At 39.6% G+C, this 20,907-nt stretch overlaps 4 protein-coding genes across 4 annotated transcripts; 2 read left to right on the forward strand and 2 right to left on the reverse strand.

Annotated features, from left to right (window-relative positions):
• The first annotated feature begins 1,536 nt into the window (after positions 1 to 1,536).
• On the forward strand, positions 1,537 to 3,259 carry LOC110042067 (uncharacterized). The gene has a single exon (XM_020747401.2). It carries the CDS (start codon positions 1,933 to 1,935, stop codon positions 2,482 to 2,484), a length of 552 nt encoding a protein of 183 aa, XP_020603060.2. The 5' UTR covers positions 1,537 to 1,932; the 3' UTR covers positions 2,485 to 3,259.
• An 863-nt stretch (positions 3,260 to 4,122) lies between these two features.
• LOC110042044 (uncharacterized) lies at positions 4,123 to 13,378 on the reverse strand. Its single transcript, XM_089293961.1, has 5 exons — positions 13,022 to 13,378; positions 12,654 to 12,861; positions 5,676 to 5,798; positions 5,180 to 5,323; positions 4,123 to 4,941 (listed from the first exon to the last, which is right to left on the reverse strand). The coding sequence occupies exons 1-5, from the start codon at positions 13,294 to 13,296 to the stop codon at positions 4,582 to 4,584; spliced, it is 1,110 nt and encodes a 369-aa protein (XP_089150087.1). The 5' UTR covers positions 13,297 to 13,378; the 3' UTR covers positions 4,123 to 4,581.
• LOC149109126 (uncharacterized) lies at positions 10,868 to 11,950 on the reverse strand. The gene has a single exon (XM_089293962.1). The coding sequence runs from the start codon at positions 11,879 to 11,881 to the stop codon at positions 10,868 to 10,870; it is 1,014 nt and encodes a 337-aa protein (XP_089150088.1). The 5' UTR covers positions 11,882 to 11,950.
• Positions 13,379 to 13,595: 217 nt separating the features above from the next.
• Positions 13,596 to 19,647, forward strand: LOC110042043 (heat shock 70 kDa protein 12A-like). Its single transcript, XM_089294514.1, has 4 exons — positions 13,596 to 13,945; positions 15,158 to 15,409; positions 15,717 to 15,894; positions 16,281 to 19,647. The coding sequence occupies exons 1-4, from the start codon at positions 13,643 to 13,645 to the stop codon at positions 17,378 to 17,380; spliced, it is 1,833 nt and encodes a 610-aa protein (XP_089150640.1). The 5' UTR covers positions 13,596 to 13,642; the 3' UTR covers positions 17,381 to 19,647.
• The last annotated feature ends 1,260 nt before the right edge of the window (positions 19,648 to 20,907 follow it).

Consider the following 20,907-nt stretch of genomic DNA (forward strand, 5'->3'; position numbering starts at 1 on the left):
CTGCTTTATTTCCACTAATGGAAACTCGCAAAATACAGCCTTGACGCTTAAACAACTCATATGGCTCATTTTGATCGCCAAAAGAGAGAGGATTTTGTTCTTAATGCCTGGCTACTAGAAGCCATGTCTTGCACTGCACTTCACTGCCTTGAAAATAAGATAAGAGACGTAATATGCAAATAAATATTAACTTCAGCATATCACTTGTTTGTTACTGATCAGACAAATTATGCGTTTTGGAAAATAATTCGAAATTATCCCTGGACATAGGTCGAGTTTCTGCTTGCATGATTGGAAAAGATCGAGAAAAACATTCCACACACAAGTCATTTTAATCAGATATGCTTGTAAAATAGACTGCCCAGTGATCAAAGTAAAGAACCAACAGCATAGTTAAAATGCAAAATTTCTCTTTCAGATGGCACAAGTATAATGGGAATTAGAGTGCCACTCAATAATATTCACTACAGAGGAAAATGCTTTTCTCGTAAGTGTAAAAAAATCGTGGATTACCTCACGTACAAACCATTAACTGGAACTTGTTGTGACGTCTGTAAATGTAGAGTGTTTGCTCTGCGATTTAAAAGCTTGAGAGTAATGAGTCGGCTCTATCTACTTTTATTCAAAACAAAAAACGAGATTTACACTTTTCTCGACTTCTCTGTGAGCTGGGAAATGTCAAAATAAAAGCCAACGTACCTTGCTAATTAATTCGGAATCTCTTTTAGTAATACCTGCGGCAATTTATCCTTTAAAAGGCTAAAAAATGCAAATGCTAAAACGAAATATTTTGCCTGAGTTAATTCGAAGTTTATTTTACAATAGCTTTATGAGAACAAGTCTCATAAACGTATGTTTCTCTGTTTTGCGAACGTAAAATCTTTTTATTACAGCCGAATAAAAAATGTCCAATACACAGACTTCATTGATTAAAAAGGCATCTGACAGCAATCCTGCACCATCGCATTTTTACGAAAAAACTGAAAAATTAATTTTTAATGAGATGTAAAACAACGTCTGGTGTTTTAAATGAAAACCTGATTAGATCTAACTATTGTCTTTAACTCCAAAACTTTATTCAACTAATCGAATTTTTCCTAAAAAACAGGAATCAGACTTTCCGAAATATATATTCATGTTAATAAATAAAAAGCCAAGACTTTAAAAACGTTTCCTAAGCATCTGTTTTACACTTTCCGTGCCCGAAGTGTGAATATATATTCCTCTCAAATTATCTTTGACCATTTAAATTGAACATTTCCTGTTAGTTTTCACGATCTGACGTGAAACAAAAACATAATACTGGGAGAAAATTCAACGAAAACATATTTCACATTTCCTATTCGCCGTTTCGTTTGATTATTTCTCTTTTGTTTGATGGCCACTTGGCAAACAATGCGATAATAAAGATTTTCAATTTTAGTTTGCGATGCAAATATGCTCATTTTTATTTTAATCTCCGAGAAGAGTTGCACGCGCTAAGACACAAATATAAAAGCCACATATCTATACATGAGCACACGACAATATCTCGAGATTAGCTTAAAATAACCCGCAAAAGGCGTCAGTTCTAGAAGGTCGCTAAGGTCGAGTACGCGACCACATTTTCATTACGTGAACAACTGAGTGCGTGGATTCTATTGTTTGGAAATCCTTTTATGCTAGTGGCCAACTCCCAAAGGAAGTACAAAGCATTTCAGGTGCTCTTTAACCATTTGTGAATCAAAACAAGAATAATAACTCTAATTGTTTGACGGCAACCCAAGGGAATTCATAAGCAATACACATAAGCTTTGCCCAGGTACTCAATGGTGTATCAGAGACGCTTGGAACGCTTTTATTGATCAGAACAAAGTTCTACAACTGTAAGTAAGTTATACTAGCTAAAAGGTTGCATCGACGAAAACCCGTCGCTGGTGAAGAAAGGAAGTCATGGAAGTGCAAACGAAACCGGCGGATTTCACGTGTAACGTGAAATATCTAGGGAGCCAGAACGCCATGTATCCACAGACAGGGACGTTGGAAAATATCGCTCGCCTCTATCAAAAGGGCTGCGCGTTGAACGAGAAAGACAACGCAAAACTGATTGTAACCAAAGAGAACGTTTCACTGGAGAGCAAAAATAACGAAAAGATATTCAAGCTACGGAAGATTCTGTTCTGCGCCAGCTACAAGAAGATCGCTAAAGTGGTTGCGTTCAATTATTTGTCTTCGTCTTCTCCCAGGCGGTTAGAGTGCCACGCGTTTCTCTGCGGTTCAAACGAAGACGCAAGATGCGTTGTAGCCGCACTCACGATGGCGTTCAGGATGGCCTACAAGGAATCGAAAACTTCAAGCGCGATTCACGGCGACCAGACAACCATGAATCACAGAGTTTGGAACGTGGATTCAGCTGATGAGAAAGACATGAAGATAATTTTCGCCCTGCCGCGGAAGATTGGGGAAATTTTCGACACTTTGACCAATTGCATGACTCCAAAATAACTCGGAGAAATTGCAGTTGTGGAAACTAAATTGGACAAAAACAACCTTACACCATAGAAAGCAAATTTTAATAAAAACTTGCGGTTGAGACGTCTGGAAAATGATTTATGCAAATGAACAAGAGCAAACTATCCATCGCCGGAGGCATTGTTAAAGGATTCGAGAGAACTGCATCAAACGCAAATTTGACGACTCTACAACTTTTGTCTTCTGTGGTGGTAAAGTAACTGTTTCTTTAAGCTTGAAAATGTTGCTTTCATCAGAGCAATAAGACATTCAACATTGCTGAGTAATGAACAAATGTGCAGTAAACGATGTCATGGTTCGTTTCTTTTCATTCTACTTTGCCACGAACCGAGAAATCAGTAGATATCGAACTTATGACCAAACTATCAGATTAATATCGAAAATGATTTCATAATAACGCGTCTGTATTAACACAGAGCAAATGATTTTAGTTTAACACAAGAACAATCTTACCGAGTAAACTTAGAAAAGATAAATGCGAGTTTGAAAAGAAGTACCAAATTGTTATAACAAATTAATATATTCCATTGTAAAATATTTATTAAAGAATGATAATCGTCTAAGTTGATCTAGACGTTCCTTTCCCAAAAGATCAAAGTCAACAAAAATTTCAGAAAAATCAAAATGTTTTCAGACTTTTTTTTGTCAGATTCAATTGTATATATTGTAATTTTGAACTTGTTTGTTGTTTTAATAGGTTGGATCCCAGCCCAGCCTTGTACGTAATAAAATGAATATGTCACAAGCATTCTTCAGTTTGCGGTTTTGTATTTTGACTACCAAATAAGAAAAAAATCTTTTGCAAAAATAAATATATTGCAATAATTCTGATGTATCGAGAACGAGGAAAATAGGTAACTGAGTGCAAAATATGTTGGCCTAACCGATAGTTTCGATACAATCGCTGGCGATCGCTTTGCTTTCCGCGCACTGAGCAAGCCGACGCATACGGGTGTCCTGGAAAGTTCGTTAGAAGCAGCACCTTTAGGCGAAGGTCGGTTTACATCAGGATTTGAGCTGTCCTTAAATCATTTGAAACTAGCTTAGGCCTCGCAACCTAAGACTTTTAATTTCCTATTTCTATTCAACGTGACATTGTAACCGTGAGTTATGAATAACCTAAACTACAATAATCATCATCATCGTCATCATCATCGTCATCATCATCAACAACTTTATTTACTGAGGGTAGCACATATTAAACTCGCGTGTTTAAGAATACAAGATGAGATGCAACTGTAAAGACGTGATCAAGTTTGTTGAAGAACCTCCTTTTACTGGTCCAGTTGTCTATATAGGTTCGTTTCTTCATCTTCGTAAGTACGGTAGGAATGCGATTATGTGGAAGTTTTAATTTCGTGATCATCAGGAAGATTGCAATGTGTGGATTGGTCTGCAGAAGCTCAGTATAAAACACAAGGAGTTTATGGTTGCTTCTTGTTTTGTTTGTTCGAATTATTATTCTGAACTGACTGAGCCTTCCAAGGAGTAAGTTATTTTGTGATTGAATGCTACAATATTCGGAAAGACAAACGTAACGACACTACTTTTATAAACTTAGTATAAGTCTCCTCTTCATGTAAACATAAAGCATAAAAGTAAACATTGCAATAGGATAAAGATAATAACCTTTATTTAAGTGTCAAATGTATTAAGCCCTAGCAGACTAATTGGGGACACTACTGAAACAAGAGCCTTAAGTACTAAAAGAAAATGCTAACATAATTAAAATTATTTACACAGGGGCCTTAAGTACTAATGCCCTGCAGGCTGGGCAATGTGCAGGGCCTGACTACTTTCAACGTTCGGCAACTATAAAGTGGCTTCAGACGAAAGTGTTTTCCAGTTCAAACGTCTACTGAGACATATTTCTTATTTCGCTTAAAAATCCAATAATTCTTCAGCAATTTTGTACTAGAGCAGTTTTTAAAATCCATAATACATACAATAATAGGCTTTCATGATCATTGCACAAATTGACATGAAAACAAATAGTACAGGTGCAATACTGGAGGAGCTGTTGTCCCTGTTCAAGAGGCTGATGAAGATAGGAATGCTTCTACCACCAAGTTACACTACGTGTTCTTGCTGTCGTTTAGGTTTTGGTATTATAACCACTGTCCCTTTGACAAGCACTTCATCGCCAGGGTAATCTGTAAGAGCTGGCCAAACACAAAGTGTAATGGTTGAGGTCCTCTCTTTAACCTCCTCTTTTTCTGTTTGGAAGTAGTCGTCAAATCTTTCACCGCCCACTTCATTTGCCAACATGATCTTTAACGGAGGAAGTAGGTTTACCATTCGCCAGGCAATTCTCACGCAGTCCGTGATGAAACTCTTCATTTTTGATAATATTTCATCCTCAAGCTGTGGCAGCCAAGGGTCACTTACTATCCACTGATCACGTTTCTTTTTCAACTCTGTAAACGTTCGCTGTGGAAATGTTAAAGAAGCATTTATAAATATGCAGATTGCAAGAATTTGAATTTTCAAAAAACATAGAACGTTGTGGGCTTCCAGTGTATATTTCACAGTGAACAGTGAACAAATTTGACGCGTTTCATAGTAGTATTTATTTTCAAAACCAGCTCATGGAATTTTAGGCTCTTTGGAATCAAAACCTTATCCGAAGTTTCACAAATGAAAGAACACTTTTTCCAAGAAGGAGTACCTCTTCCAAGTCTGTTAGGTCACAATCCACTGCCATTTCTTTGAGTACTGAGGAACAAGCTACCTTGACGGACGCAGTTGAGAGTAAGGAGTGAATTTCCGCCGATATCGGTTGCTGCATTCCTCTCTCAATCAGCTGTGATGCCTGTGTTAAAAATCACACATCTATGTAACATCACATAAGATACATCCTTGGAGGATCCCTCGTGGGGTACTGATAGATCACTTTGTTATTTTAAAACAGAAGTTATAATTTAAATCTCTACTTTATCGTTTTTTAGTCAATTTAAAGTCACTGCAATGAAGTAGGCAGGATTCATGCAGGAGAGAGTACAATAAAGAATCAATTTATTATAACTTTCTACTTCTTAATCCTTTTTACTTCCTTTTTACTTCTTAATCCACAGATGGTTTTAAACAAAAAGAAAAGCAACAAAAACGACAAAAACAAACTAGTTATGCATGTCGCTGTTTGTATTATTTCTCGAATTACTGACCTCTGAGGATAAAGCTCCCCTCTCTTCGCAATTGACACCAACGGATGGTGCACATAAGAAAAACTTTGGTAACGCCGTCTGATTGAATGCGTCTTTTGTGTGTCTTGCAATATTGTATGCAGTCTGAAAACAGAGAAATTTTACTGTAAAGGTTTCTACTCTTGACAATAAAAATAAACGGTAAAAGTTTGCGACGTTTCGACTGCTCTTCGGTCATTATCAAGCAAGATGTAAGAAGTAAAATTTGCATACATATATATATAGCTACAAAGAGGTAAGAATGTGTGAAAATTATTAATTGTAACACTCCAAAAGCACATGGTTTTTTTATCACACACTTCATGTGAGTCACACTAAATATATATCATCTAACCACGACTTCGTGTAAGTTGCACGGGATATAACATCTCCCCCTTTTTTGCAGTTGTCTACACAGTCCACATACAGTAAAATAATAACACAGGATGGCAAAATCCAATTCAATGTTCCAGAGTCTTTGAATCAATCAGAACCAAAGTCTTGAGACTTAATGTGACTAATTAATGTTTAAAACTAGTGGGTTAGTAGGTTAGTATGCTCATAACAAAATATCAAAGTTTATCTAATTAATACTGCAGTTCAACTCAATTGCATATTCTAATGCTTCTGGTGTCCGATCAAAATTAATGTAAACATGTCACGTGACGTAATCAGTCAAATAAGCAGGTCGACGTCGCTCTCGTCTAGGCCTAGATGACTGTACTCTGGGAGTAGGAGAGCTGGAAGTAGAACCTTCTTCTGTCTGAACTGTAGGAAGCTCTTCCAACTGTTGGTTGGCATGCCCTAATGATCCGTTTGCAACAGTCTCTTCAGCAGAATCACTTTGTTCAGGGATGGCTTGGACTGGACTGCTGGACTGGACTGTGCTTGGATTGCCAGAATTCATAAGTAGTGTTTCTCTCCAATCCTCACTATCTTCTCCTTTGGCACCTTCCTCATGCATGATAGCATTAGCCAATTTAAACTGGCTTGAATCTCGGGTTATCTCACGACCATCTGTAACTCGCCTTGCCATGATCGTCGAACCACTAATTCTGATAACTGTGTGGAAGATAGGCTCATAGGCGGTCGACCATTTATTCACCTTCTTTTGTCTAAGTAGGACATAGTCTCCCACGCAGAAGTTGTGTTCTTTGATATTCACGCCATCGCGTCTCATCTTCTCTTTATATACTCGGTCTTTCTCATCGATCAGCTCATCCTGCTCACTTCTTTCTCTTGGTACTGTGTGATCAAGTTTGGTCCTAATAGGCCTATTCGACATAGCTTGGTATGGAGTAACCCCAGTGGCAGGGTGAGGTGTGTCCCTATATGCCATCAACATATCACAGACAGCCATATTCCTGTCAAGTTCAGTTTTTCCCTGGAGATGGGCGATTTGTTCCGTCTTGTTTAACATTTGCATAAACCGTTCCACCTGGCCGTTGGCTCGGGGGTGTTCTGGTGTCACACGATGATGATCAAAACCGTCTTCTTTTGCAAAGGTTGCAAACTCTTTCGAATTAAATGGCGGACCATTGTCAGACTGCACTCGTTTGGGTACACCGTGATGAGCAAACATTTTCTTCAACTTCTCTTTAGTCGGCTTCACTGCTGTTGAGGACACCACCTCTACTTCCGGGTATCGGGTTCTTTGATCAATTGCTACCAAGTTGTAATGACCGTCTGGGTAAGGTCCTCCGAAATCGATTGAAATCTCTTCCCAAGGTTCCTTCGGGATCACCGATGGTTTGATAGGTTCTTGTCTGCGATCTTTGGTAGTAACTTGACAGTCAAAACAATGACCTATCATTTGGTCAATCATCGCATTCATGCCGGGGAACCAATACTTAGCCCTAAGCATCTGTTTCGTCTTGGTGGTTCCCAGATGTCCCAGCTTGTGGGCTGATCTGATGACTTTCTGCTGTAACACCATTGGTAAAACAATTCTTTCCATTCTGAATATCAGACCTTGTGCTTCGTAAATTTCGTCCTTAATCGGGTAGAATGGTGCCAGGTCAGCATCCTTCTTGCTGGTCTCCCAATTACCTTTCCTGATAGTTTGGCTCAGTTTTTGCAAAGCTCTATCACGATGTGTTTCTTCTCTAACTCTGTCTAGCACCACTGCATGCTCCGTTTCAATGCTTGCCTTCAAAATTTTCTCAGTGTCACTGTTTCCAACAACTGGTAATGGGTGCCTTGACAAGAAATCTAGAGGGTCGGCCTCATCTTTACCAGGCTCGTATTTCATTTCAAAGTCCACATCCTGCATGTCCATCACCCATTTCTCGATCCGGGGGTGAAGCTTCGCCGTTGGCTTATTAAACAATGGCAGGAGTGGTTTGTGTGCAGTAATAATCGTAAACCTGGGTGCACCAAGAAGGTAGATAGAAAATCGATCCTTGGCCCATTTAACACATAAAGCATCCTTCTCTGTCTGGCTATACCTCTTTTCCACATCAGTCAGAGTACGACTTATGAAATGCACTGGTTGCCAGCCCCTGGCAGATTGCTGAAAAAGGCCAGCTGATAAACCTTCATTGTAACTAGCTTCGACTCTCACCATGATTGGTAGCTTGGGGTTGAAGAATGCCATTGTATCCTTGCTGGAGATGTTGGCTTTCAATTCTTCAAATGCATCATCTTCCTCCCTTCCCCAGTGAAACTTAGCCTCCTTGTGAGTAAGCTCTCTCAGTGGTTTCGTGAGCGAAGCATACCGAGGTATAAATTTGGATAGATAACCAGTCATACCAAGGAAACTTCTTACCTCTGCCTTCGATTGAGGGGGTTTGCACTCATGGATGGCCCGTACCTTCTCCGGTGTAGGTCTTAAATCACCCTGGCCAAATTGGTAACCATAGAAGGTGATTTGTTTCTGGCCAAATTCACACTTAGGCTCGTTGAAGGTGATTCCATAATCTTCAGCTTTCTGAAATACTGACTCCAGTGTTTCATTGTGTTCCTTCCAATTGCTCGCTCCAATCAAGATGTCATCCCTCTGGTTAAGACATTGGGGAATGTCGCCAAAAACTCTGTACATTGCCTCATCAAATAGATCTTGTGATGCCTTTGCACCAAATACAAGCCTTTTAGGTCTAAAATTACCCCAGGGGGTGCTGAAGGTAGCGACTGATCTCGATTCTGGGTGTAGTACTAGCTGGTGGTACCCCTGTCGGAGATCCAATTTTGTCCAGATAATGCAATCATGGAACTTGTGAATGAAATCTTCCACTATTGGTGCTTGTGAGATCCGGCTCCTTTCCATGTACTGGTTCGGAACTCGTAAGTCAACACTCGCTCTGATCATGTGTGGCTCCAGCTGGTCCAATCGCAAACCTGCAAACCTCGGTTTTGGTTGCACCACCAAAGGGGAGCACCAGGTAACTGGTTCATCGTCAGGTACTTTCTCGAAGATATCTTCTTGAATGCCTAAGTCCAACCACTTTTTCAGCGGCTCTTGAAGATAGTATGGTACCTGCCTAGGTTTCTGTGCTACCGGCACTGCTCCGGGTTTCATATGGAATCGGCTTAGGATCTCGCCACCATTCTTCTTGTCCTCTATCTTGCCAATACCTTGAAATAAGTGGCTATACTTGGTGATTAAATCTTTCATATCCTGTTCACCTTCTGCCTGTTTAACAGTGTTAGCATTATGTCTCTCCACAGATATGGCCAGATCATTGGGCTCAGCGAAGCTGCCATCTGGTTGAATCTTCAACATTCCTAATGTTATTAGTGTTTCCTTGCTAATCAGTGGAGGTGATTGGATCCTTCCTGACACTACAACAAATTTGGTCGGTTTCCCACACGTCTCATTACGAATCACAGTTTGAAATTCTCCTTTGACCTCGAGTTTGTGCTGGAGAGTACGCAACTTGACATTACTGTTTGCAAGGATTGGCTTGTCATGTGTTCTGTGGCTGAATACCTTAAACTGGTGTTCGTCCATAATATTAACATCCGCCCCACTGTCAGCTTCCATCAAGACATCCACGTCATTTAATCTCACCATAACAGTTCGATAATCATCACCATTTTTGCCAATCACTCTTATCTTCTTGGCCTGCTTTAGGTGTTGCACTGCCTGGCCGAAAAAATCATCATCCGAGCTCGAGGATTCTGCATCTTCAGTTGTCTTCTTAATTCTCCCACTGCTTCTCCTTTTACTTTGCTTCTGTCTTCTGAACTTGTGGCTACGAGTAATCTCAGATTTGCATACAGAGGAGAAATGGTTCAATTTGTGGCATTTATGGCATTTCTTACCATAGGCAGGGCAATCTTTCCCTTTCTCATGGACTCCAAACAATCCACACGAGAAACATTCTCACGGGAAACATTCTCACTTCCCATATCTTTCATTTGCCTCGCAATATCCTCCGTCTGGCTTGCTTCGGTCAGAAATCGTGTTAGATCCCACGTCTTGCTAATGGCTTTCTCAATCATCTTCTTGTTATCAATGGTTTGAATTATGTGCTCCAAAATTCTCTCGTCGAATGTAGCTCCAAACTCACATTCCTTCGCTTTCTCTCGCAGCCTTGCCGCGTATGTACTTGTGGTTTCACCCATGTGTGGCCTCATTTTCAAAAATAAATACCTCGCATGATGCTTATTCTTCTTTGGAGTGAAGTGATCATTCAGCTTAGTACGCAACTTCAGGTACACATCTTCCACCTCTGGATCCGGTAGGCTCTTTTCTAATCGAGCTATCTCTTTCCCGCCGTAAATTATTAGAGCATCCTTCTTATCGACGGCCCTCGTAATTCTGAAGTATCGGAATTCTCGCTCAATTCCCTCCAGCCATTCTTCCCATGCTTTGCCGACGCTGTTCGCTTCGTCGGGGATGATAAATGGCTGTGTTCGAAGGTTTCTAGTCTCTGTGACGACTTGAATCGCTTGTGCTGCTCCACTTGTTGCTGCTGTTTGTTCCGTCATAATTCTCTCTTGTTTTTCTCCTCGTCGCCAATGTAACACTCTAAAAGCACATGGTTTTTTTATCACACAATTCATGTGAGTCACACTAAATATATATCATCTAACCACGACTTCGTGTAAGTTGCACGGGATATAACATTGCTGAAGTAAAAATATGTAAAAAGTATGTAAAAGAATTTACAAAGTAGTACTTAAAACAATAAAAAACATTTAAAACTAATTTATAAAGAAAAAAAAAACGATTATTTAAAAACTTTCGCACGAATAGAGTCAGATTGTACATTGAGACTTGGTCTCAGTTCGTGAATAAAAAACATTTCAAAAATAAGACAGTCAAACTTGGTTGTACATTTCTTTAAAATCGAAAAGTTATTAGTAAGATCTTTAGGGGCCAAAGAATGTTCCTCGCGAAAATGTTTTCCAATTGATGACGATGGGTTTTTGTGCTCATCGACGCGTTGGTGCAAGTGCCGGCGCGTAAAACCAACATAACCTGCATCGTACAGGTCACATTTAAAATGGTACACAAGGGACTGTTGGTTAACGACTGGCGGCTTGACTTCACGTGATTTCAGGTCTCGCTCAATCTTGTGGCTGATGAAAACAGGTTGGATGGTGGTGTTTGTTTTCGTGCTAAGATCTTTCAGTTGCGTGCGAAGAAAATCAGCTGAAGCTTGGTCTTTGAATGGTAGGACAATCCGAACGGGCTCTGGACTGTTGTTGTCAGTCAGTGAAGGAACAGGTTGCTCAGAAACTTTGATGGCAATGAAGCGTGTTATGGTTGAATTAATTAAGTCATCTGGGTATTCAAGACGGGAGAACAACAACTTGAGACGATCGCATTCTTCGGAGAAGTAGGTCCAGTTAGAAGAAAGTCGAAACGCACGATCCAGCATAGTTTTTAGTAGGCCGCGTTTATAACGATCGTCAACATGACTCTTGTAGTGTAACAAGAGACCAGAGTTTGTGGGCTTCACATAAACCTTTGTCTCAACGTGGTTGGATTTGTTGAGCAATTGCGTTCCAAGGAAAGGAAGCATGCGGTCATTTTCTATCTCCATTGTGAACTTAATAGAGGAGTGGCAATCGTTCAGAGTCTCCAGAAAGTTGTTGGCTGATGCTTGGTTAGGCATGATGGTCAGTGTGTCGTCAACATACCTTCTGTAGTAGCTGGGCATCTTTCCTTCACGATCCAGGGTTTCCTCAATGCTACACATAAAGACATTGGCGAGCAGGGGTCCAAGCGGGGAGCCCATGGCGACACCGTCGGTCTGTTCATAAAGTTGACCGTTAAACAGGAAAAGTTGATCTTTTGTTGCCCCTTCATTAATAATTTTCACACATTCTTACCTCTTTGTAGCTATATATATCTATGCAAATTTTACTTCTTACATCTTGCTTGATAATGACCGAAGAGCGGTCGAAACGTCGCAAACTTTTATCGTTTATTTTTATTGTCAAATGTTTTAAAAAACCCTTACTGATAAGGTTTCTACTCTTTCCCTCAAAAGCCATCCGGGTACTTGATAAAAGCCTCAAGAAATATTACTTTGCCTAAATAAACAGGACTCTCACTTCCTTAGAGAGCTACCGGCTCGAAATATGCGTTCTCGTTCCAGAACCATTTTAGGCCCTGCGTACATTTTGCGTCGCAAAATAAACTAAACTACAGCTATTGCACTACCTTCTCACCTGTTAATAATGTTCAATGATGGCCGTAGTCTTAGTTTAATGGTCGTCGCATCTTCTCGAATGAGACTCCATTACGCTACGCCGTCATGACTAAACGCAAGCATCCCTCCGTAAATATTACGCTAAATCAGATAAACGCTTCTGTGTAGATAGAAGCAGCAGTAATAGTTATCTTTAGAGTTCGTAGGCGATCTATGTACCGGTTTTTAACACCCTCACCCTACATAATTAACTTTGGAATACATGTAAACTTATATAAATATCGCGTCGTTAAAAACATACAATACAACCCAAGAAACTTCTATCAGTTATAGTTAAAGATTGATAAATAAATACCACAAATATTCGGCATGTCAAATCCTTCCTGTACCAAAGCTCGGTCCTGTCAGTGCGATATGCTCCAAACGCTTCGATGGCTTGTCGACGTTTGGCACCGTCCATTCCTTCGTATTTCTTCAAGACATCACTTTGCTTGTTTCTGCTGGTAACATCTTCAGAATTGCTTTGGTAGCCACGATGATTCATCTCTGAATCGTTATTCATCCTATGATTTGAGAAGCAGTTACAAAATGAAAGTACTTGCATAAACTTAAGCAAGGATCCGATCGACGACAAATTGCCAAGTCTGTTTACTTCTTTATCATCGTTCCGCTTGAAATTGCTCTTAAACATAGAAAAAAATTCTGTAAAATACAATGGCATACCTTTGTCGAAGACTCTCATTTTCTGTCGTAATTTCATCATTCAACCTTTTTAGTTCACGATATTCTCTCCTTAGTTCGTCGAGATGCTCAAACTTCTCCTTCGCCATCTTCACCATGGTATTGTTGACCTCCAAGAAGTGGTTAAAGTCTGTTTTCCCTTGTCCTTCGCCCATCGCCGAAGCTTTGGTGTGAGTTGAAGCCTCTTCCAGTAGGGGGCTGATTTCTTGGTGTCGAACCGGTCCACCTTCTCTTGGTGTTGAGGAACAACGTCCCATGCAAAATTCGCAATTTGGATCGATCAGTTCTATATTCGATAAAATAACGATTCGGATAAATTCAATAGGCCATATTAAACTGAGAAGTCTTTGTTTACTTCTAAGAGTTAGGGTGTGTCATTTCTAGGAAACATAATTAGTATGCTCAAAAACAATAGACAAGAAAGTGAAAGTAATAGCGCATCGTCATATGTGGAGCTTGCAACTATGTTGCTTTGGTACATCTTGCATACATAAAGATGGAGCACATGTATCTTGTCTAAGTACATTCCTGGTTCCAAAGATTTAGACGTTTTCATCTCTCGATACCTGCGTATCATATCTTTGGTAGTTAAACTGGGAAAATATGGCGTCTCAAGCTAAAAGAGATGTTATCATTGCGATCGACTTCGGCACTACTTACAGCGGGTTTGGATACGTTTTCCCAAACGCATCCGAAGATCATGTCTATGTCTTTCAAAAATGGGGAAGAGGACAAGGAATTAGTTACAGCAAGACTCCAACAGCTCTTCTTCTGACTGAGAAAGGCGAGCTGTACAAATTTGGACATGCAGCAGTGGAGACGTACGGCAAACAAGCAATGTCACAAAAGGATAGTAAAAAGCTGTTGTATTTTGAGAAATTTAAACTGTTGCTTCATTCGAAAAAGGTAAGTTTTTTCTTTCTTCTAAGCGGTTTCTTTTGGTTATGTGCTGTACATGTTTCTGAATCGAGCGACGTTGTCAAGCCTTACCCAAAGCGAAAGCGAAACTATTGACAGGAAACAACGTTAATTCTGACATGGACTTCGGAAACAGCCATAAACAGTAAAATACTAGTAATAAAGCAATACGAATAAAGTTCTTGTACACGGTATGCTCTTTGGTGACTATAACGTGTCGTCATAAGACTGAACTACATGTCTGTAAACTATTAATGTAAGCCCAGAATGCACAAACAATCCTAACGGTTTGGCTAGAGGCTGTTCTTCATCATATCACCCAAAGTTAAACACGCGTTATTTTTTTTTCGTAATTGATCAAAACATGATAACTAATTATCGTCGTGTAGTTCGCTGCTTTCAACTCTGAACGGAAAATTCGAGAGAACTAAACAAGATTAATAACGGCAGTATATTGGGTAGTAATGAAGCAGCAGAGCCGGCCCGCAATCTTTCCGTCATCTATGCTAGCCTTCAATCTTGCATTGCACATCGTTTGGACCTGGTCAGTTGTTTTTCTATTGTAAGAAGACAGAGAACCGTGTTCATTGTTCTGGATAGATTTCCACTTCAATGAAGCATTTTATAGTCAGGAGAAAACAACTGTCACTGAAAAATAAGGATATTGTGGATTTCAACTGACGTCACTGACATGATTGAAAGGTCTGATCAGAACGGTCTTAAACAAAAGTCAAGTACCGCCAGAGTCTGCTAGAATCTCAGTTCTCATGAAATTTTCTACGGCAGTTTCTCAGCAGTCAGTTACAATTTCAGTCCGTTTCTCTGCTATCAGTACATTTTTGCAGATTATACTTAAGCGATCAATTAAACCTCATTCAGCCCCTCTATTTTGTCTGTATGGATGGACTGCCGGGTGAAAACAGCCGAGCGGAAAAGGTTACTTAGGCTAGGTTAGATATCACCGAAACTAAACGCAAATGATTGCAGTATGATAAATAATTCAAAAGTTATTATTATACTGTTGTACGTAAAAGGTCGAAAGCAAAGACTAGAGCAGATCAAAGAAGTGTAATTGATGCATGACAGTGCAAGCCCTTTTTGGCTGAGTGCCACAAGTGAATTCATATGTCATTGAAACAGTTTATTCGACGAATTTCATTTGGTTTAAAACTCGTTAACCAACTGTTGTTTTTTTCTCAGGAACTAAATGAGAGAACAGAGGTGCAAGCCAGGAATGGAAGAAAGTGGTTAGCATTAGATGTGTTTGCGAAGTGCCTCGAGTACTTGAAGAAAGTTTCAACAGATGCGGTAAACGAGCGGCATCTGAAGTCACAAAAGGACAACCCCGATGCAGACGTCATGTACAAACCTGCACAGATTCAATGGGTTATAACAATTCCAGCAATATGGAGTGTTTCTGCTAAAGAATTCATGAGAAAGGCTGCTTATAAGGTAACCATAGACTACGAGTAGTCCCTCTTTCGCTTAGTCCGTCGTGCGTGACGCGAAAGAAAGCCGCGAGAAAAAAAATAGCCACACGAGATCCTGGGGGCGAGGAGGGCGCTCCTCTCGCGCGCTCCTCGCCCCCAGGATTTCGCGCGGCTATTTTTTTTTTCGCAGTTTTCTTTCGCGTCTCGCACGACGGACTAAGCGAAAGAGGGACTACTCGTAGTCTAAGGTAACTAATGATCCCAAACTCACTTTCTTAGCAGGTAGACAATTACATGGAGTTGATTATGTTTCTATTTCGTTCTTGTAGGCGGGAATAGCAAGTCCTGAGGATCCCGACCAGTTGATTCTTGCCTTAGAACCTGAAGCTGCTTCGTACTATTGTAGAAAATTGCCGTTCAGTATGTTCAAAGGAAAACAAGGTAAAGAGGTGGTAAAGGAAACTCTGGACGAGGAGAAGGTTCCTTACATGGTGGTGGATAACGGAGGTGTGCTTTAACTGCATGTTGTTCATAAGCAAAAATTTAATATTATACATTGCTACTGATAAAACTAAAAGACTATAATAGAAAATCTTGTCCGAGTGCTAATTTTCGTTGATATCACACATGGTAAAAACCTTGTTTTAAAATGCTGTGTACAGGGTATTAAGGCAGTCGAAACTTTTTTTAATACAAAAAGAAAAATGCGTTGATGCACAAATGGCATATTTGTTAGTTGACATACGCAAAAGTCAAAATCTTAAACTTTGGAAAGCCGAATAAAGGAAGGAGAGATGATTTTTCTCTTTTAATGTTTTTCTCCTACCTGTCACAAGCTACATCACACGTATAAAGGTAATACTTTTTCAAAATGAATTTGACTCTTTCTGCAGGTGGAACTTTGGATATTACCGTCCATGAAGTCAATGCTATGGATGGGCACATTTTAGAGAAACACTGTCCTTCTGGCGGTCTCTTTGGAGGAATTCATGTGGATAGAGAATTTGAGAAGCTGATGGCCAAAGCATTTGGAGAAGACTTCATTACTAAATTTAAAGATCAGTTTCCGAGTGACTGGCAGACCATAATGAATCGCTTTGAGACCCACAAGAGGGCAGAAGAGGATGTCGACAACGAAGAGATAAGTATTCCTCTCCCTTTAAACTTTATGAAGTCTTGCTATCATGAAATTGGGGACGACGACGATGCTATCAATACGAGAATTTTGCGTCATTTCTCTGAAAAAGTCAGTGTAAGTAGCGACTATCTGAATATCACCATGGAAACCTTAGGCGACCTTCATCGTCCAATAGTGACCAAGATCGCAGAACACATCAGAAGTTTGCTTTCCAAACCAAGTCTTCAAGATGTGAAAACCATGTTTCTTGTCGGTGGTTTTTCTGAAGCTCAATTTTTGCGAAAAGAAATTTCTCGCAGTTTTTCTGACAAACGAATTCTTATTCCACAAGACCCCGAACTTGCCATAATTCGAGGCGCCGTAGAGTTTGCTCAAGACCCGACTTTGCTTCGAGCAAGGGTCATAGGCAAGACGTATGGTGTAAACACTTGTCGCAAGTTTGATCCCAGAAAAGATCCCATTGAAAAACGACTGGTCGTCTCACCGAATGACGTATACTGCTGTGATGTTTTTCAAACTTTAGTGACGAAGGATGAACGAATAGACATCGAGGATACGAGATCGCACTCGTTTTCTCCTATTAGACCCACTTCAACTGAGATCTGTTTCCGTTTTTACAGCACAGATCAGGAGGACGCTCAGTATTGCACGGACCCCGGAGTTGAAAGTGAAAACGTTGAAATCGTGATTTCTAGTCCTGACACCAGGAAAGGTTGTGACAGAAAGTTAAGATTGGATGTAAAATTCGGTGGTACAGAATTAAAAGTTAAAGTCACTGATGTTGAATCAGGAAATGTCAGAGCGGCATCTATTGAGCTCGTGGCAAAACCGGTTCTGCATTCCCGTTTCTATTGAATAGAACTGAGGTAGATAACATGAAAAAGACTTTTGCAAAGTCTAATTCAAGATATTTACATCGATTATGGGTCGATCAATTCGAAGCTGCAGCATCTCCCCGGGCAACCCCTTAGGGCATTTGAACTTTTGAAGATTGGCTCGTTCAAATTTCCGCCCCCCCCCTCCCGGGGGCAAAATTGCGTTTAAATGCCCCGCAAGCGTCATTCCACAGTGTGAAAAATTTATGATACTAGACGCGTTTAGCAACTGAATGCCATACCTTCGAATGAATTATATTTAATATTGTTTGAGAGAGGTTGTTGTACATTTTACAGTGTCTGTTCATTCATTCACTATTCAATAACAGTTCGTGCTCTGCGGAAAACTATTTTATGAAAAAGGCAAGACCAGCGACCGTGACTTTCTACACATAGACCAGCAATTGATGTGACACAACTGAAATACACTCCAGTTTTTAAACATACCTTCAAAAATGCTGCAAAGCTTTTGTGGCCCTGAGCTTGTCAGCCATTCGCTAAAGAAAGCGAGCTCTTTTCCTTCAACCTTCTCCTTCTCCTTGAGTTGCCCGGAGGATGGGGGGCTGGTGGTGAATTGATCGGCGCTCGTATTATTTCGATCTAGTTTTTTGTTAGCTTTTACTTTGAAACTCAAATATGATTGACATACTAATCACTATCACAGCAGTTAGTGAATATTGTTAGATGCTATCAGTGGTAGAACTGCAAAGACACTAACCGGAAGGACTGGAAAGGATTGAAGTACACTTAGCATTGCAATGATCAATTTTCTTGTGAGTGAGTGATTCGTGACAATTCAGTAGTGGAATCGCTTCACATAGCGCTGTAAATGCTTCTTTGAAAAGAGTAAGTCAGCTTTATAATTTGTATGATAGAAGCCAACAGTTTGAACTTTTTATTGGGCCAATTTGGCGGCGTCGACAAAACCTGGATCGGACCGGATCGGATCACGGATCGGATCACGGACCGGATCACGGATCGGATCACGGATCGGATCACGGATCGGATCACGGATCGGATCACAGAAAAAAAAACAAAGTTTTAAAGAAAAAAAAAACAAAAACAAAAATCAAACCGTTTATGAGATAATAATAAATAAAAAATAAAAGTGGAAAACTAAAATATGTTAAATGAAAATAAGAATCCCGAATTTGACGCAATGACATGTTAATTACAGAGAATGACAGGAGGTCATTTAAAAAGCCTCATAAGCGCCTAATTTACGACGAATTTAAATCGTAATGAACAGGCAGATGTAGTTATATTTGAACGTTAGTTGGCTCGAAGCTTGCGTGAACCTCCCATTCTCGTTTTTGAAATTGTTATCAGTGGCTAATTCTCGGCTACATTTTCGTGTCAGATGTGAGCGTTACAGTTGGCGTTACAGCAACCCTCCAAGTTCCTTAGTGGCCATGTGGCCACTGACTGTTCAGGTTTGGTCGCCAGTGAAAAATTTTAGTCGCCAAAATATATGCATAAATTAATAATTAATTAATAATAAATAATAATCTTATTATTATCTAACTGTCTTATTAATAACATTCGAGTCCTTGAACCACCAAGTAAATTGAAGTCCCGTTCAGTGAAAGAACTACCTAATGTTGATTCAAATATGCTTTTATTGGAATGATTGATGATCAAATGAAATAGTTTCTGATCACAATGAAAAAGTACTATATTATTGCAACAGTGCTGTGAGTTGATCACAATAAGATAGCCCCACTCGCAGCTGAATGGCGGAAAGTTTTCCAGTGTTTATCAAGGCGGCATCAAATTCTTGCTGAGACCATAAAGTGAACACTATTTTTACCTTATCGCTTATGATCTTTTTTAAATGTTCAACCTCGTTTTCTGCTTGAATAAGCAAACGATATAAAACTTCATCTGAAAATTAAAGACTTTATTGAGAAATGGACAGAAAAGTTCACGCTCAAATTGTTTGTCGTTTTGAATTTAATATGCGAACCGCGGAACGCGAATACTCAACGCGAAAATACGTTCACAAGTTTTAGGGCAATCACTAAGACGGATATTTTTTATTGATGAAATCTTTGACAATTTAAAAATAAACCCAGGTTCGTTCACACAAGTGAAATTTATTTACAACTGCGAGCCGCTTTTCATCACCTTTTTTTTTTATTTATAGAATCCCCCGTGCTTGTGTTATCAAGTTTGCTGTAAAGTCAAGTATTTTCGTGTCCACTGAAACAAAATACGTTTCTCAAATACATCTGGATGTTTCTGAAATATATTGTGGATCCTGTCACCGTCGAGCTTTCCAAGCGTTTGCAATTCCTCATCTTTTCGATGGCAAATGACCGGATTGCATGCGTTGTCTCACGCTTCCAGGTAAAATTGTTACGTGCCAAAGTTCAGTCGAGTGGAACGAATTTCGTAGCGTCCCAAGCTCAACTGAATGCAATTCCTTGATCTTGGTTTACCGTGTAACATTTCATTTTTTTCAGTCTCCATTTCTATTGGTTAAAATCCCACAGCAACTAGCTTTGCAAAGTGAATTCTTAATTAATGCTCAGAACGTTTTTCTTTTTGCTCCGAATGATAGTCCGCTCAAGCTCCTGACGCATAGGTCACGTTAATTTTAGTCGCCGAGCTGGCAACTTGCGTTCTAATTTAGTCGCCAGCTCCAAAATTCTAGTCGCCATGGCGACTAAAATGGTCGCAACTTGGAGGGTCGTTACAGTTAATGAGAAAACTTACGTACGAAAGCTTAAGGACATGACTTGCTTTGAAGGAGCTACGTCACGATTTGCACATCTTGAAAAAACTAGCCTAGTTTTTCAAGTTCGTCATTTGCAATCCCCGTTAATCTTTGCCATCCTTAACGATCCTCATTCCGTTTTGATTTGTTCTTGCCTCTTAAGTGTTTTCTATCCTAGAACACGATCATTTTAAGGTTTTATTCTATTTAAAGGCAACTCTTTACAACCCTAAAAATAACTCTAAAAATCGTGACGTAACTCTTAAAATGTTGTTTATTCTCGGGTTGCGTTATCGTTCACACTATCGATGTTATTCCTAGAATTTTTTGTAAAACAGCTATATTTCCTTGAAATACAAATGGTTTGTTTCGTTTTATTCCAGTGCGAAATATCGTATTCCAAACTCACATCTTGTAAAAGTATAGACTTGCCTCAAAAACGGAAATTGTTTGAAATCATCAGGTGTTTAATTTTTTAGCGTTTTTAGTTTTTGTGTTTCTATTCATACGTCCGTCCTATTTTTACCACACTGACTCGTTTTATGACAGTTTACCTTTGATGGAAGTGATTACACGAAATATCATTTATCTGAACTGCGGAGAAAGATATGAAGACATGATTGATCATCGCAATCAAAACCCAACAGCCTGAAAAAAATTCATCTGTGACCAGCTTCCAGTTGGCTTGATATTATAAAAGAATAAAGGAATATCACACCTGAATTAAATAAAACGTTCTGCTCACAGTAGTCACTCTAGTGCAATTTGCTCAACAAAATTTTGCATTT

The sequence above is a fragment of the Orbicella faveolata genome, unplaced genomic scaffold (assembly GCF_042242905.1).
Source record: "Orbicella faveolata isolate gen_17 unplaced genomic scaffold, um_ofav_v1 contig_25, whole genome shotgun sequence".
NCBI classification, from domain to species: domain Eukaryota; kingdom Metazoa; phylum Cnidaria; class Anthozoa; order Scleractinia; family Merulinidae; genus Orbicella; species Orbicella faveolata.

Bases quoted from the DNA above. Each gene is read 5' to 3' on its own strand.
- LOC149109126 (XM_089293962.1), bottom strand. From the start codon at position 11,881: ATGGGCTCCCCGCTTGGACCCCTGCTCGCCAATGTCTTTATGTGTAGC.
- LOC110042044 (XM_089293961.1), bottom strand. From the start codon at position 13,296: ATGGGACGTTGTTCCTCAACACCAAGAGAAGGTGGACCGGTTCGACAC. The intron at 12,862-13,021 runs GTATGCCATTGT...CTCAAATCATAG, and splicing joins AATGAGAGTCTTCGACAAAG to GATGAATAACGATTCAGAGA. The intron at 5,799-12,653 runs GTATTTATTTAT...CTCTGTTTTCAG, and splicing joins TGACATGCCGAATATTTGTG to ACTGCATACAATATTGCAAG.
- LOC110042043 (XM_089294514.1), top strand. From the start codon at position 13,643: ATGGCGTCTCAAGCTAAAAGAGATGTTATCATTGCGATCGACTTCGGC. The intron at 13,946-15,157 runs GTAAGTTTTTTC...TTTTTTTCTCAG, and splicing joins TGTTGCTTCATTCGAAAAAG to GAACTAAATGAGAGAACAGA. The intron at 15,410-15,716 runs GTAACCATAGAC...TCGTTCTTGTAG, and splicing joins TGAGAAAGGCTGCTTATAAG to GCGGGAATAGCAAGTCCTGA.
- LOC110042067 (XM_020747401.2), top strand. From the start codon at position 1,933: ATGGAAGTGCAAACGAAACCGGCGGATTTCACGTGTAACGTGAAATAT.